Here is a 15,313-nt window from a genome sequence, read left to right as displayed (position 1 = left end):
AATTTACCTGTCACATCTTTAATCGTAGTTGGACTACTCACATCCAACATAATGGCTCCCTCTACCATCAAGCTCGCATCTGGCTATGAAATGCCCTTGGTTGGCTTTGGCCTCTGGAAGGTTCCCGCCGACCAAGCAGCTGATACCGTCTACAACGTGAGAACTCGTGGTTGTTCACCATCAAACTGTATTAACAACAATATAGGCCATCAAGTCTGGATACAGACTCTTCGACGGAGCATACGATTACCAGAACGAAAGGGAAGCAGGCCAAGGTATCCAGCGCGCTATCAAGGAAGGACTTGTGAAACGTGAGGATATCTTTGTCACCACGAAGCTTTGGAATAACTACCATGCAAAAGAACATGCCCTTACCTTTGCCCAATCCCAGAATGAGGCGTGGGGTCTTGGATATATCGATCTGTATCTCATCCACTTCCCGGTTGCCCTCGAGTATATTGAGCCTGAGAAACGACGCTATCCTGTACGTTTGATCTGAATTCTTCTTTTGCATGTGGGTTAATATTCGTCCAGGCCTGGTGGGTGGATGATCAGAGTACTGTCAAGCCGGCTAACGTTCCCATTCGTGAAACATGGGAGGCGCTCGAGGAAGTTGTCGACCAAGGTATCGCCAAGTCCATCGGCGTGTCGAACTTCCAAGCCCAATCCCTCTATGATGTCCAACGTTACGCGCGTCACCCTATATCCTCTCTGCAGATCGAACACCATCCCTACCTTGTCCAGCCAGACCTCATTGCCATGGCTCAAGAGAACAACATCGCTGTCACAGCATACTCATCATTTGGACCCCAGAGCTTTAAAGAGCTCCCCGGTATCTTCTCTAAGAGAGCCCATGGTGCCGAGCCTCTGCTTGAGTCCAGTCTCATCAAGGGCATTGCTGGAAAATATGGTAAGACTCCTGCTCAGGTTCTGCTACGGTGGGCGACGCAGCGCAACATTGCTGTCATCCCCAAGTCAAACAACCATAGTCGCCTGGCGCAGAATCTGGATGTTGTGAGTTTTGGCCTTTCTCGAGAAGAGATCGAGAGCATATCTGCTCTGGACCGCGGGTTAAGGTTCAATGATCCTGGCTTCTATCTTCCTAACTTTCCTCTCCGTATCTTTGCTTGAGCTAGGGACTGGACGATGTAGCTATAGGATGAAATCAATGATCTGGATTTTAAATAAATGAGACTCATTACTTATTACTTACTGCATGCCCCTTTCGTTGACTGGTGATGGTATCACCTTCAACCGTTTTCCGTGATTTATTTCTACAGTAGTGAAGAGAGGAGACGGTAAAATCTCATCTAACCTTGTAACCCCATGCATTTTCGAGGTCGGCTATGCGCCAATTAGTTGCCCACCCCGTCATCGCCTCTATGCTCAGGATCAACTTGGAAAGAAGCAAATGTTCTGACTTGTGACTGAGAAGTCTCCCTGCAATCCAAAGTGGCTGGATGGCATTATTGAGGCAACCTTGATGGGGGTTGGTCAAGGAAATGCCACATATACATTTAGCATGCCAGATGGAAGATCCTGTCGGTCCCACGTCGAGCTTGACTTCCCGAGGTTTCGATCCTAGCAACAACGTGCAGGCTGTGTGATAAAGCTGATTAGATGAGATCCCCGCCCAGTGAACAAAGAGGATCTGAGGAAATGGTCGACTTTCAATGAATTGGACAGGAACCACTTCTGCCGGTCGATCCTCCAACCAAGATTGAAGATCGTGCCAGAGTCGTAGCCACCGTCTTTCAAAGGTTGCAGAATCGCAACCATTGCTATCCCCAAGCTCGACATAGTGAGTGCGGTCAGCAACGAGCTCACAGACTTTAGAGCAGAGATACACTGAGTAGTTGGCGTGCATATCTGGTGAGCGGTGGTCTTGAAAGATGTCAGCGGCGGAGTTTGGATCCGAGCCGGGAGGTAGCCATTTGTCCAGTGGTACCAATGTGCCTTGAGTTCCGTCAGAAATGAGCGCACCACATAGATCTAAAACAGAGACAGAGTCAATACTGACACCGGTTGATTGAGGAACTTTGAGGGATAACACAAACCCATTCTTGCATAGCACCAAAAGACGGCTTGAAGGAGGCCGCCACTGAAACCGTTGACATCAAACGAATCGAAGAGGGCAGCGCACCCTTCGAGGTGACGGCGCCAGTCTTGTGGACTTGCAGACATCATTTCTAGACAGCAGAGAATGACGCATATCGGGATTATAGTGAGGTCTCGGGCTTGAAGTAGGGGGTTAAGGAGACGAATAGCTTCCTGGTAGAGCTCTAGACTGTCGAATGAATGCTGCCTAGCCTCTTTACGCTCCATCTGGCGAGCAGACAGGGCGAGGACTGCATAGAGAAGAGCTGGGCAACTACGAGCAAGGACTGGTACTTGAACAGTGAATGCTCCGCTGCTATCAAACATATCGAGCTGTAGCGTGTTAGTGACTGAGTAAACACACGCATGATGTAAGTACCCAGGGAGCTACTTGGGCGACATAGTTCTTGAGGTATTCAAGTCGTCGTCCGGAAGCAAGGGCTGCCTTTGTCTGAGCCTGAGCTGCGAGCTCTTCGTCAGTTGGCCCATAGTTTCCGGGTGTAGGTGAAGCTTCGCGGGATGGTGCTGCAGTCTGAGCTGTGTTGAAGATGAGGCACCGAAGTTCTTCCTGGTATGCGAGGTATCCAGGATCCTGGACGAACTGATCCAGTGGCCAGCTATTGGAGGGCGATGAAGAATTGTCTGCCATGAAAGACGCCATGCTGATAAGTTCACACGGCTCGACGTGTTAGAAAAGGATACCGCAGTATACAGAGGCTTGTTCTGTAGTTAACACTTTTCTGAAAGTGGTCGATGGTCAGGAGGCCGTTTGGCCTGTGATGGATTGCATTTGCAGTACTAAGGGAATATTCTGGCGATCATTCAAAACAAGATTGATGTTTTCACAGGTGGGATTCTGATAATATTGAATGTGCTAGAGACTCTGGGCTAAGCTTAATTGTCCCCTGGCTGTGCGGGGTCGGCGGTGCTGGCCTTGGCTGGTACAATTACCGGGTATATGTCCACTACTTCTGTTCTTTATAGGTTATGTCCATGTCGTTCGGTTTGAAAACATGAAGCTATCACGATCACGGCACATTGAGATAAAATGTCTTTTACCAATGTCTACGTCTGATCAAGGATTCAGTAGGTATCGATTGGATCAACCATACGGAGGTCACAACAGTCTGACGTTAGCTGCTATCTGCTAAAGTACTAGGTAGTAAAACGACAAGACGAGAAATGGTTAAATACTAGACTCTATGCGTATGAGCAATATTGCAGAAAAATGATTGATCAACCCCACCTACAACTTGCTAGAAAACAGCGAATATGTTGTACCAAGCGCATCTTGTTGTCCACACAATGTCTCATGTACCTTGCAGCTGCAACGAACCAATGATGAAACATGTCCACTCCGAGGGAGAACCAATGTTGATATCCAGTCCGTCGGAGTTAACTGTCTGTTCCTGGAAAATGTTCGAGATGATCGTGATAGTCGGCGGTCAATCTATGTACTATGAATGTACGCTTTGGCTTCTGGTTTCAACTTCTGTATGACAGTCAACGCCATCTGGGCCTTGCGTATAGTTTGGCGCGTGTTGGCAAATGACGGTATGTCTCAATTCCACGAAAAGGTCGTTGACGGAAGGGATCCGAGGGTGACTTTTGCTAGGTTCATATGTTGTTTACAAACATCTCTGAGTTAATTATGTACCATCTCGCCAGGACCAACTCAATGACGATAGTAATTCACCATCGTATGTACCTCGGAGAGGAGCCTACCCGTGAGCACAGACACAGACGTGAGTTGAATGCAACCAAGACTCTCTTCTAAGCTTAGCCTGGCCACATGGCTTCGCAAGGGGTCAGCCGCGTTCCATTGCTTCTGATTCTGATCTGGAACGATGTTCCTCAGAATCCCTGTTCCTCTCCCCCTTTCGTGCCCACTCGAGTAATCCCGCCGAAGAGGAACGGCGCCGCGGCAGATGAAGATGCTCACGCGCATTCGGGGAAGTACAGTACAGTACCTACCTTACCTAGTAATAAGAGAAAAGGGGGCTTCCTTGTAAGGGTCCTTACCTAGGCTCGCCTCAACGCCCAGCCCACTGGGACAGTCTATTTGGCAGCTCCAGAAAAAGGTTCGAGAAGATAGAAGGCTGATGAAGCCCAAAGACTCATATGCACTCTCTACTATCTTGTACCATACCTAGTTGATCAATTTGACTTTGTATCCGTCGAGTATTAGAGTTTACTTACTGACTCGGGAGCGGCAAGGCTGGAACCTTTTGATCCCGTCTCCACGGTTGACATTGTTTAAAGGCCTAACAAGGTTTGGTTTATTGAATTACGTTCTTTCAAGTTTAGGTCGGCGGGAATTAGCGCACATCATCATTCATACATGGAGTGATGATGGGACATTCTCCGGTTGGCGTTTTTAGGTGAAGCAAGGATCGATGAATTTATTAACATACATACGGAATACATGCCCTTCATCTGGAACGGCAGATGCATCCGTATTACTGAACATTCTGCAGCATCGTGCCCTGCTGGTTGCTTTAGCAGATTCATTTTCAGGTGGTTGTGGTGATGATATCCACTGACCTGGCATCCTCCCTTCAACTGCACTGGTACCACGCAAACAAACGGGCGCGTCACTTGAACGGCGCCTAAAGATCAAAACAAGTTCGTCTATTGGGTCTTGGGTCCTAACTAAGACGCTGTGTAACCGTGGACGGATACCTTCACGTGCATATCCCCGTTCCTCTAAACGTTTCATGAGCATTCCTCAGTCTTTTCAATTGCTCTCATTTTAGTCCGTACCAGGTACCTCCTGGCGTTCATGAGTTCAACTGCTATTGATTAACACTCCATCTTCCCCCTGCATCAAAGACCCTTGTCGCCCCTCTTTACAGGCACTTACCCCCCTGGGCTGGCAGCCCAAAAGAACAAATTTGCAGCGAATAAGACCCCAGATCTATCGCCGAAGCTCGGCTGGGATGATTGTTTTGATGGTCAAGACGCAGGTACTGTACATTTATTATACTACCTATATACATACATTCGGTACCTACCAACTTTTGTACCGTGAGACTGGCTGGTGCTGCTAGATTGAAATTCCTCGCGGCGCCGTCGACAGTCGAAATACTTAGCATCAGCCAACTTTGCACGTCACAATTCCTTGGCCCCCCGTTGTCCGTCAAAGCCAACCGCCAACTTGCCCAATCGTTCGCGCGTGGCTTTTTTTCTGTGACCCATGCGGAAGCCGGCTTCTCCTGCTAACTCAACTAGCCTACCTCTACTCAGATTGGTCTGGGTTGGTTTGGTGAGAGGAGATTTAGCTCTGCAGGTTGCAGGTGAGAGTACGAGCCAAGGGAGCTGAGCTGAACAGACCAGCCAGGCAAAAAAAAAAGCCCTTTTCTCTACCCGGCCCCCATCGAGTCAAGATGCCGTCGAACTCAACTTCATCCTCCAACGACAATGCTCGTCGCAAGACTCGACGTCGGCCTCATACCGACCTGAACATCAACACAAACACTTCATCCCTTGCCTCGCCGTTGTCGAGGGGAAGGGACGCCATTCCGCACCCACGGACGCCGCCTCCTCAGGATTCAGAATACCGCGTGTCCCAGTCTAAGTCCAAGTCTAAGTCAAGGTCTCTAGCCAATACGAATTCCGACAACAACAATAGCAGCGACAATCGGGCGCCTACCAGGTTACCCGCCTCCAATACTCACGCGCATGAGTCCTTTCTAGAGAATCCCACTCCCGTCGAGGACGATATGGCCGACCGTCTCCCTCCATCATCCACACAGCGCGACTCACACGATCTATCCTTGTCTCCTCGCAACGTCACCCGAGACTCCCTCGTGGCTAATATGCTCATGTCTCTCGACCAATTCTCCATGGCACAGTTGAGCGACAAGTACGGCCCATCATCAACACCTGCATCCCGTTCACACACCTTCGACGAGACCTCGCCCCAGTTTGGCGCCGCCGAGCAGACTAGAAGCTGGGTAGCCTCCAATTCTGTCGCAGGTCCCCCCCGATCCAACGGACACCAATATTCTTATAGCTCGGATCTTGAAGGAGCAGACGATTCCAGTCGTATATCGAGCCGCGGCCGACGGAGCAATAGTAGCTCTAATTTCCAATCAAGTTTCCCGCGCCTCAACAGCGTTCGCGAAGGTCACAGAGCAGGCTCATCGAGAGCCATGCATTCGAGAGGGGGCAAGCCGGGCAGCAAGAGCAGTAGTACAGCTAGTGTTGACGCTGGTTATGTTCAGGTGCTTGGAAGTCAACGATATGGACGCGGGTTTGGAAGATCTGCCAGTTTTGACTATGGACCTCAACAGCAAGCAGCACAGGCTCCAGTTGTTGAACCGTCTCCCTTTCGAGTCGAGTTCCCGAATAGTTACATCGACGACGAATACGATGCAGCCCCGACCCCTACCGTCCCGGGTGGCCCACGACGGGAGCCGTCGATCCCTACGATGTCGGCAATGCCCTCGTCTATCCCACCACCAATGCCACCTCCACCTCTCGAGCCCCCGACACTCGATCATAAACGCAGCAGTCGCTCTCTGAAGAGCGTATCGGGACGCAAGCCTGCCACTTCTCGGGAGCCTACACCTGCTGTGCCAGCTCTGGACCTTGATTCGGCGCCTGCACCCAATGTTGGCTATGGTAAATCAAAGGACCCGACCGTGCACAGCGGCCCAACGCCTGCAACACATGCACCTGCACCCGTCAAGGAACGTCCAGGCTTTTTCAGGAGGGTGTTTGGATCGTCCCGCAACAACTCACAGAACAACGAAACGACAAACCCTCCCGTACCACAATCGAATCCCTCTGCCGACAAGATGGCTGGTAGTGCATCGGCACCGCCATCTCGCGACACATCTTCATCACATTCCCATCACCCCGTACTACAAAAGAAACCGTCCTCGTTCTTCCGTCGGCGGAAGAAGTCCGTCACTGAAGATACTCCTCCTCTGCCCCCAATGCCTGCAGCTCCCGTCCCTACAGCTGCGCCTAACCTGGCTCCTCAGGATAGAGATGGGAACTATCCACCACAGCCAAGTCCCGTCAGCAGTTTGCGCAAGGTTATGAACCCGTATCTCAGGTCTGGTCAGAGTGCTCCGGGAACTTCTGCTTCCCAAGGACCGTCTCCACTGGCCGATATTTCCAACATGACACCGGAACGAGATGACAGGGCTGCAGAAAGAGAAGGATATCAGCGAGAGTTCTCGCCTGACTATTCGCCAAGTCCCAATGCTAGGATCAGAACAGTCCGCTCAGAGTCTGATGAGCAGCTCAACAAGCGAAATAACAACGGTACACCCTCGCGCCCTCCACCTGAAAGGCCTACCAAAGCGATTGAGTCGCGAAATAACTCATTCCTTAACCTTGATGGGACTAGCGATAATGAGGATGAACGCGGATTTTCGAACCGAAAGCCTGCTAGTGTATCCCAAACTCAGTCCAAGCAGCCCGATAACACTCTAGCAAGAGACATTCCTCGACCAGGCAAAGACCAAATTGGGTCCAGGAAGCCTTCCCATCGCCCACAGCAGTCCGATTCCGAGGATGAGCCAGACCGCTCCAACCTGGCACTGCCGATCGAAGGAGCTCGAGCCTCTAGTCCAGGATCAGCTTCAACTGGTACAGATTATAAGTCTGCTCTCAGTGCTCCTCCTAGTGTGAGGATCGAAAGCTCAGCAGACCCTAGTCCTAAAGTACTTGGCACTTTTGACTCGATTAAAAACAAGGGCATCGATGAGCCTGAGTTTGTTATCGGGGACCCGACCGAAGATGATCGTCAGAAGGCACAAAAGATTTACGATGGTAATGAGGACTTCATCCAGAAGGAGAAGGCTGCATCGTGGATGGGTGAAGAGGGCCCGATCAGACAACGTACACTTCAAGCTTACATGGAGTTGTACGACTTTACTAACCAGAGCATTGTTCAAGCACTGAGACAAGTTTGCGGACGATTGGTTTTTCGGGCCGAGACTCAGCAAGTTGATCGTATCCTGGTGGCCTTTTCCAAAAGATGGTGTGACTGCAATCCTAACCATGGGTTCAAGGCAACTGGTAAGCACATGAGCTGTCCGATGATTTTCTAAACTAACTATGATAGATGTGATTCATACCATTTGCTACTCAATTATGCTGCTCAATACTGACCTGCACCTGGCTGATATCGAGTCGAAAATGACCCGCAGTCAGTTTATCAAGAATACCATGACAACCATCTTGCAGGCTGTCGATGAATCCGCCCCTGATGCTTTCCACCGCCCAAGCATTCTTCCAGACAGAAATGGTCTTGCGGCTGGTGAGAACCAGGACCCGCCTTCTGAGCAGGACCGACGTTCTTTCAGAAACTCTTTCAGACCCCCGGCTCGTGCTGACTCGGGTACTCTACCTAGTGAGGGTATTGAAGACTGCGGCCCCTTGGTCAAGTCCCGTTTTAATGGCACGAGAAAGGCCTGGGAGGAACAGATAGAGACTGTCCTCAAGGGAATCTATACCTCTATCAAAGATGAAAGGCTGCCCTTGTTTGGCGCTGAATCTGAGAAGAACGCCAGCCTACAGCCTTCCCACAGTGGAGGACTCTCTGTAATGGGGATGCTAAAGAGAACTCCTAGTGTCCTTAGTAAGGCTCCCTCGGAGAGCCAGCTATCTGTTCGCGGCCGAATCAATGAGAACGGTCGAGCCAATACAGCAAGGTGGACATCCAAGAGTCGATCACGCGCTGGCATGAGCCGCAACGGCTTTTCTTCGAGCCGTACAAGCTTCGACGATGGCAATTCACTGTGGAGTCCTACACCGTCCTCCGCCACATGGAGCCGCCACTCTCTTGGGAGGACTCAAACATCTGTTTCACAAGACTCCTTTGGCTCTCACCTCCCTCGAGGGGACTATCAGCAATCGATTGGTTTTGCAAATGCACTGAGTCAAGCCATCATTCGAGATGAAGAAATGTACGGGGACGGTGCCCCATCCATCATGAGCTCCGAGATCCCGGCAACTCAACTCCTCGAAGACGAGTCTCTTGAACTTGCTGGCCCCCCATGGGTCAAGGAGGGAATGGTCACTCACAAGCACCACCTGGATGGCGTGGATAAGAAGGCCAAGGCCAGAAATTGGTCTGAAGTCTTTGCTGTCATTCAAAAGGGACAGCTGAATCTGTTCTCATTCCAGCCTAACAAATCTGTCCGTTCGAGAAACCGCGGCAGAAACGCTGGCGGTGCCCCTGCTATTGTCGGTGGTGGCAACTGGCAAGATAATGCAACGAATCTGGGCTGCTATAACCTACGACAGACTCTTGCATCTGCGCTTCCACCGCCAGGTTACTCTCGGGCCCGCCCACATGTATGGGCGCTGAGCCTTCCTAACGGCGCTGTCCACCTATTCCAAGTCGGCACACCCGAGATTTGCAAGGAATTTGTTACTACAGCCAACTACTGGAGCGCTCGTTTGAGTACCCATCCATTGACTGGTGGTATAAGTAACATCGAGTATGGGTGGAGTGAGGCCATTGTCAACAACGCTTTGGTATCAGCCATCAACGAGACCACGACCGGCAAGACATCGCGACCCGGAAGCAGCACAGCACATGGCAGGAGGTCAAGTGTTAACAGTGGTAGTTTCCGAGGATCAAGCTTTGATCACGTTGCGGGTGCTTTCACTAACAATAGTGGACGTGGTAAGCTACCTGGCGATCGGATTCACATTGCCGAATGGGCACCACCCACCCAGAGCATGCGGCCCAGCAATCAGCCTGAGGCAGAGCAGCTCCAGACTCTGGACACCTATGTCAAAGGGATCGAGGCAGAACTACAGACACACAACCGACTCCGCAGCCCTATGCTTCTGGCTTTTACCCCTAGAGGTAGCAACGCTGTGAAGGCCATGGCCAACTGGGAGCGCAAGAGTGCGTACCTACTACGCGAAATCGTCAAGTTCACGACATACGTCGACTGTCTTAGACAAGCTGATTCGAGGAAGCAAGAAATTTACCACGAGAGGGACTTGGCGCAAAGAGCTGCGCGAGGTGAACTCAGTGAAGGCGATATGGACGTCAGCAGCGACGATGAAGGGGATGTAACATTGAGACCTTGAAACGGTCTATGTACGAACAAGCATACATACATACAAACGCATCAGTTTTTTGACGTTTGTTGCATATTTGGAGTTGACATTGACACTTTTATTTTGCTACTTTTTCTTTTCTCGCTCACGGGCAATCAAACAGCCCTTATACCCCCAGATGTTGCGGTTCACGAATAATTCAGCGGCGTATACAAAAAAGAGAGCGTTGGGCTGATGGTCGAGAAGACGGGGCGTTATTAATGCCTTGGTATTTGGATGCGTATAAAATTAATACTCTTCTTTGTAATGATATTGGGACGATATATGAATATATCACTGAGTATGAAGATTGGATGTTTTGACAATATCTCTGCACAGTTCACGTAAAGCCCATTTCAAGTTGATCTTGAGACTTTAATGTAGAATTGGAGTAGTAGAATACTGTAGCTCGTATTTCATATAACGTTGCCAGACCTTGAGTTCTTGGAGGCACCTGATTCAGTATGCACAACACTCCCGATGAACCATTTCCCAAATCATATTGACTTAGCAGTAGTCAAGCATGGAACCGAGAGCGGTCTTCTCGGCGCTGGTAATAGTCAACTGCCAGTAGCTCTTGACCTGGATCCAGCTCTTGGCGTAGGTGCAGTAGAAGCTGGTCAGAGGAGGCTTCCAAGAATCAGGGGACTTGTCGCTCTTTGCCTGGTTGACATTGTCGGTTACTTGGTGATGATGTTAGCTTGTTGCTATTGATGTGTAGAGCATTGGGTTGACTTGCCTGCCCACAGCTGGGGTCGTGTAACATCGTTGGCGAACTGAGTACGCTTGGCGGTAGTCCACGAAGCGGCTCCAGACTGAGATGTGTGAGCTGGTGTCTCTCCAGACGTGAAGGGTCAGATGTTGATGAGGGGACTTACGATCCAAGCGTTCTTCAGTGGAACCATGTGGTCAATGTCGATGTCGCTGGCTTGTGTCCATGTGGCTCCGTCATAGGGAGACTTCCAAGTGCCGGAAGTAGCAGCGCAGGCCGAGTTGGTGACGACGTTTGTTCCGTCTCTTTTCAAGACGTACTCACTAACAGACTTATTAGTATCTGGACGCATGCCTCCTGATATGAGTGTAGTCACCGAGTGTTGCAAGCACCCTCATAGGTCTCCCAGTGAGGGAAGAGGTCTCTGTCATAGGTGCCTGTGTTGGTGGAAGCGGCAACAGTAAGACCGCTCAGAAGTGAGCGAGCAGTAGAGTCGCTGGGAATGCCGGGCTAGGTATGTCAGAGATAGTGTCATGAGAGGAGTAGTGAAGAGTGCCATACAGGTGTAGGTGCGGCGAGGACGCCAGCAACAGGAACGAGAAGAGCGATGGAGAACTTCATCTTGAGATGCTAGATTGAGGACAGGAGACTTGGAGAGGGATGAAGAGAGAGGTGAAGAGCATTACATATCTTGGTCGCTACACAAGAGTCTTTATACCACTCAAGCCAAGAGAGGAGACCATCTCGGCATTCATCCTAATCACATCACCATCTCCATACAAGCAAGACCAAGCATATACATAAAACCACAGAATCTAATCTCCTTCCTCATTGGACATGCATCCGGCGCACAATAAGCTCTCCTCTGGCTCTGTCTCTGGCTCTGTCTAGACATGCTCACCGAGGCACGTATATGGGTTTCAAGTCCGTAGATCTCTCAGGCACGAGGCATCGTGATAGGCGAGCAGATGACTATCGGGATATCGAGCGTCTAATTCAGTGCCGGGTTGTAAAGTGCAGGGTCCAGTCAAAGGCTGAGACGCCGCCACGCTGATAAGGTAGTGCCGGTGATCGACATGGGGTGTTTCTGGATGGAGAATAAGAGTGTGGGGATGGAAGGATGGGTAACCTGCCTGTTGGGGAAGTGTGCGTCCGAGGACTGACAGGGGGGGTTGTTTGCTGTGTATGTACGGATAGATAGGTAGGGATAGGTAGGGATAGGTAGGGATACTTAGGTAGGTCTTGGTGGGGTTTTGTGTCAACTGTTGTTTATACTGAGATAGAATGCAAGGATGGGAGAGGGAAGAAGAGGGAGAAGTGAAGCAACCAGATGTAACAGTGTGTATATGCAGGCAGAGAAGAAAGAAGAAGAAGAAGAAGAAGAAGACAAAATGCATCTACATCTACCTCACGTCAAATTTTGATCTTCACTCCGAGACTGTTATCTTTGGAGGACTTGCTGTTCTAGGCAATGTGTCTCATGACTTGTGTACTGCTTCGACTAGACTCAAACAAGATGTGTAGATCTCTCATGGTGATGCTTGATTAGGAAGTCCGATATCGTAGTGCTCGAAATATGCACTTGTTGGTCACCTACTTATCTATCTATCGCCATGGTCTAGTTTTCGTCCAAGACATCAACAGGTTGGCTAGCTACTAATGGATGGGAGGAAAGAAAACTTAGGACCTTGATCCTAAATGACAAAAAGATTTAGGGAATTCAGTGTAAGCTTAAGATATCTTTTACTGAGTTTATTCCAACGTCCTATATCGACGTCTAATGTTGTCTCGCTCCCTCGGGTTGGCTAGATAGGTCACGGTCAACTGCTAGATCACCACAGCCAGACACAAGCAACCATTGGTGGGTTTTCTTCTATTTTTCTTCTCTAGCGAGCGATTACTGTACATGTCCCCGGATTACAATTATCATACAACCAAATCTTTGCATTGCGATATCGTGTCGGAATGCTGCACCGGATTTGCTAATTCCTTCTCGGCCTCATGCCCGTTTTGTCTGATTACAGCCGTCTCCAGTATCTCTTAGATGCTTTGTATGCCGATATCTTGCGCGCGCCCCCCAAAAAATAATGAAATTAAATGCATTGTACAGAGCTTCTTTTCGGTAAAATTGAGCTAAGGGTTCTCAAATGTGTCTCGCGGGAGGTTTCCGGAGGTTGTCGGCCTGAAGCGCCAATTCTGCGCCAGGAAGCAGTCTACCAAGCTTCGGCTCTCATCTTTGGCTTCTCGAGTTGATCAGTCTCATAGGCTGATTCTAGGGGTATCCTTGGAAGAAGAGATGATTTGAAGGAAGCGAGTGTACATGGGGCGCATGATCTCGCTGTTCGATGCCATCGTACCCCACAGCAGTGCCATCAATTTCAGCCTGGTGAAGACCAGCGCCGAGTCTGTCGACCTGCTTCTTGAATTTGGTGCATCCTTTGGCGGCTTGGACAATGTACTTGATAGAGTGGGCGTACTTGCGTGGTCTATATCGGGGATTGATGTCCAGGTTGACCCTGGCTCCGCAGCGGACCATCTTACTGAACAAAGTTTCCATGGCCTCATTACCCCCGTGTGCCACGATGGCTTGGGCAATAAATGACAGTGCAGTGTTGCCGCACGCGTCGGGGATGTTGAGAGTGTTTTGGTGAACTGCAGGGTCATAGTTCCGGTGGAACTTCATTTCCACTTCACTCTTCAGGCATTTGTCAAGTAGGTACTTGATCATGCATTGTCTGCCGCTCCAATCTATAAGGGCAGACTGAGCCAAAATCAGGACTGGTGACTCGTACGGCCAGCAAGTTCGGACCATGCGGTGGTGAAACCCGTGATTGTCCATGAGGTCGTCCGCCATTCTTTTACATGCAGCTCTCAAAGTCCCGTTGTTCGCCGATTCCAATGCAAGTCGAAACACACAGTGGAGTGGGTTGTTACCGAGGGCATCGACCATGCAGGGTCCAAACCCGATGCCAGACTCCAGGAGGTATCTCAAGCCCTTGGAGTTGAAAGCCTGGATAGCAAAATGGAGAACCGAGTACCTCTCCAGTCCTCCAGGGGCTTCATTGAGTGAAGGGTGAATCTTTGCAGCGTGTCTCAACAGCTGGACAGAGTATTTCTGATCGGTCAAAGATGCCGCCAAGTGATGGACGGTCATCGACCAAAAGGGAGGCTCTGGAGGTGCCACGCCGTACGCTGCAAAAGCAACAGCCAAGTTGAAATTCCCAACGTAAGCCGCGTCCCAGAATTCGTCTAGGAGATCGAATGTTCCAACATCTTGCAGTATAAGAGGTGCCAGAGCAGGTTTCCACCGGAGTCTGGGAAGGTGATTGGAAAGCGCGGTCTCCTTTTCCAACTGATCTCTGAATTCCTGTGGCAAGACGAGGTGAAGATTCTTGACCTCCTGATACTTAGCACCCAGGCGTCCCAGCTTTCGTATCACACGGTGCTGCTGCCGAGCTGCAGCGATATGAAGCAGTGTAAAGGTTGCTCTGGCATTCGCAGTCCTTCGCTTGTATACTTTGTTGATGTTGACGCGTAGGAGCGCAACAGGGTACTTGGAGAGAATGCGGTAGCTCAGTCGGTCAGAGCAGTTGAAAACGGCGTGTTGGAGGCCTTTGTGGCAGTCATCCTTCAGGTCTTGAGCGTAGAGGTAAACCTGAAGTGAGATAAACAGGGATTTGTTCGTAAGGATTAAGTTCCCAAGGCTGCCCAGATTCTGGTACCCAGGCTCTTGCTCTGTCCGTTCTCCGAGCTCCTCGACGATCAGGAGCAGGAGTTCTGCGATCCTGAACGTCTTGACTGCCGAAGTATTGACTAAGCCTTGGGAGGGGTTAGGGCTACGGATCAAAGGGGACGACATCGTGAATCTTGCGGTAGAAGATCAGCTTATGGGGGTTGTTGGGATGAATACTGAGCCCAATATCGTGAGAAGAAAGGGAGTGGGTTGATGAGTGAGAGGGGAGCAGGGAGAAACTGAGATGCCCTTCCCTTAGCGGCGGGTGTTTATGTATATGGGAAATCAAATAAAAACACGCGACTTTGGCGAAAGGATATGAATGAGAACTTGAAAGGAAGTTAATATCACAGGGAAATCAAGTATGGAGTTGAGGTGGTGGCCACTCGCCTATGCTGGCGTTTCCCGATGTTTGGTGGTGGAGGAGAAAAAAGGAAGAGCGGAGGGTGGGAGACGAAAATATGTATCCCGCCGCAGCAGAATTAGGCTACTACTGCAGCACTCAAATCATGTTGTAGTACCTCAGCTCCTCGAGAAGATTCCTCCTGATTTCGATCAATAGCACTAGCCCAAAGACCAACCGCACTAAAGAATTATGATTACTCCCTAGCACCCCTCATGCCTTGGATTTGTTGCAGGATCACTGCCGAGAATATTCTATTATATGGCACAGTAGAAGCCATTGCATATGGCCA

The 15,313-nt window shown here is 50.1% G+C and overlaps 5 protein-coding genes across 5 annotated transcripts; 2 read left to right on the top strand and 3 right to left on the bottom strand.

The window, feature by feature from the left end:
- Positions 1–51: 51 nt before the first annotated feature.
- Positions 52–1,131, top strand: FPRO_04627 (putative D-xylose reductase; the record flags this gene model as incomplete). Its single annotated transcript, XM_031230159.1, has 3 exons — positions 52–156; positions 206–484; positions 535–1,131. The coding sequence occupies 3 exons, from the start codon at positions 52–54 to the stop codon at positions 1,129–1,131; spliced, it is 981 nt and encodes a 326-aa protein (XP_031080323.1).
- Positions 1,132–1,306: 175 nt separating this feature from the next.
- FPRO_04626 (uncharacterized protein) lies at positions 1,307–2,758 on the bottom strand (the record flags this gene model as incomplete). The annotated part of the gene is made up of 3 exons (XM_031230158.1): positions 1,307–1,992; positions 2,058–2,430; positions 2,477–2,758. The coding sequence occupies 3 exons, from the start codon at positions 2,756–2,758 to the stop codon at positions 1,307–1,309; spliced, it is 1,341 nt and encodes a 446-aa protein (XP_031080322.1).
- Positions 2,759–5,483: 2,725 nt separating this feature from the next.
- FPRO_04625 (uncharacterized protein) lies at positions 5,484–10,164 on the top strand (the record flags this gene model as incomplete). Its single annotated transcript, XM_031230157.1, has 2 exons — positions 5,484–8,133; positions 8,180–10,164. 2 exons carry the CDS (start codon positions 5,484–5,486, stop codon positions 10,162–10,164), a joined length of 4,635 nt encoding a protein of 1,544 aa, XP_031080321.1.
- Positions 10,165–10,680: 516 nt separating this feature from the next.
- FPRO_04624 (uncharacterized protein) lies at positions 10,681–11,506 on the bottom strand (the record flags this gene model as incomplete). The annotated part of the gene is made up of 5 exons (XM_031230156.1): positions 10,681–10,856; positions 10,913–10,988; positions 11,052–11,208; positions 11,262–11,395; positions 11,447–11,506. 5 exons carry the CDS (start codon positions 11,504–11,506, stop codon positions 10,681–10,683), a joined length of 603 nt encoding a protein of 200 aa, XP_031080320.1.
- Positions 11,507–13,157: 1,651 nt separating this feature from the next.
- Positions 13,158–14,744, bottom strand: FPRO_04623 (uncharacterized protein; the record flags this gene model as incomplete). The annotated part of the gene is made up of 1 exon (XM_031230155.1): positions 13,158–14,744. One exon carries the CDS (start codon positions 14,742–14,744, stop codon positions 13,158–13,160), a length of 1,587 nt encoding a protein of 528 aa, XP_031080319.1.
- Between the last annotated feature and the right edge of the window lie 569 nt (positions 14,745–15,313).

The sequence above is a fragment of the Fusarium proliferatum genome, assembly GCF_900067095.1.
Source record: "Fusarium proliferatum ET1 genome assembly, contig: FPRO_scaffold004, whole genome shotgun sequence".
NCBI lineage: Eukaryota > Fungi > Ascomycota > Sordariomycetes > Hypocreales > Nectriaceae > Fusarium > Fusarium proliferatum.
The sequence above is the reverse complement of the archived record's forward strand: the minus strand, read 5'-3'. Positions and strand labels throughout refer to the sequence as shown.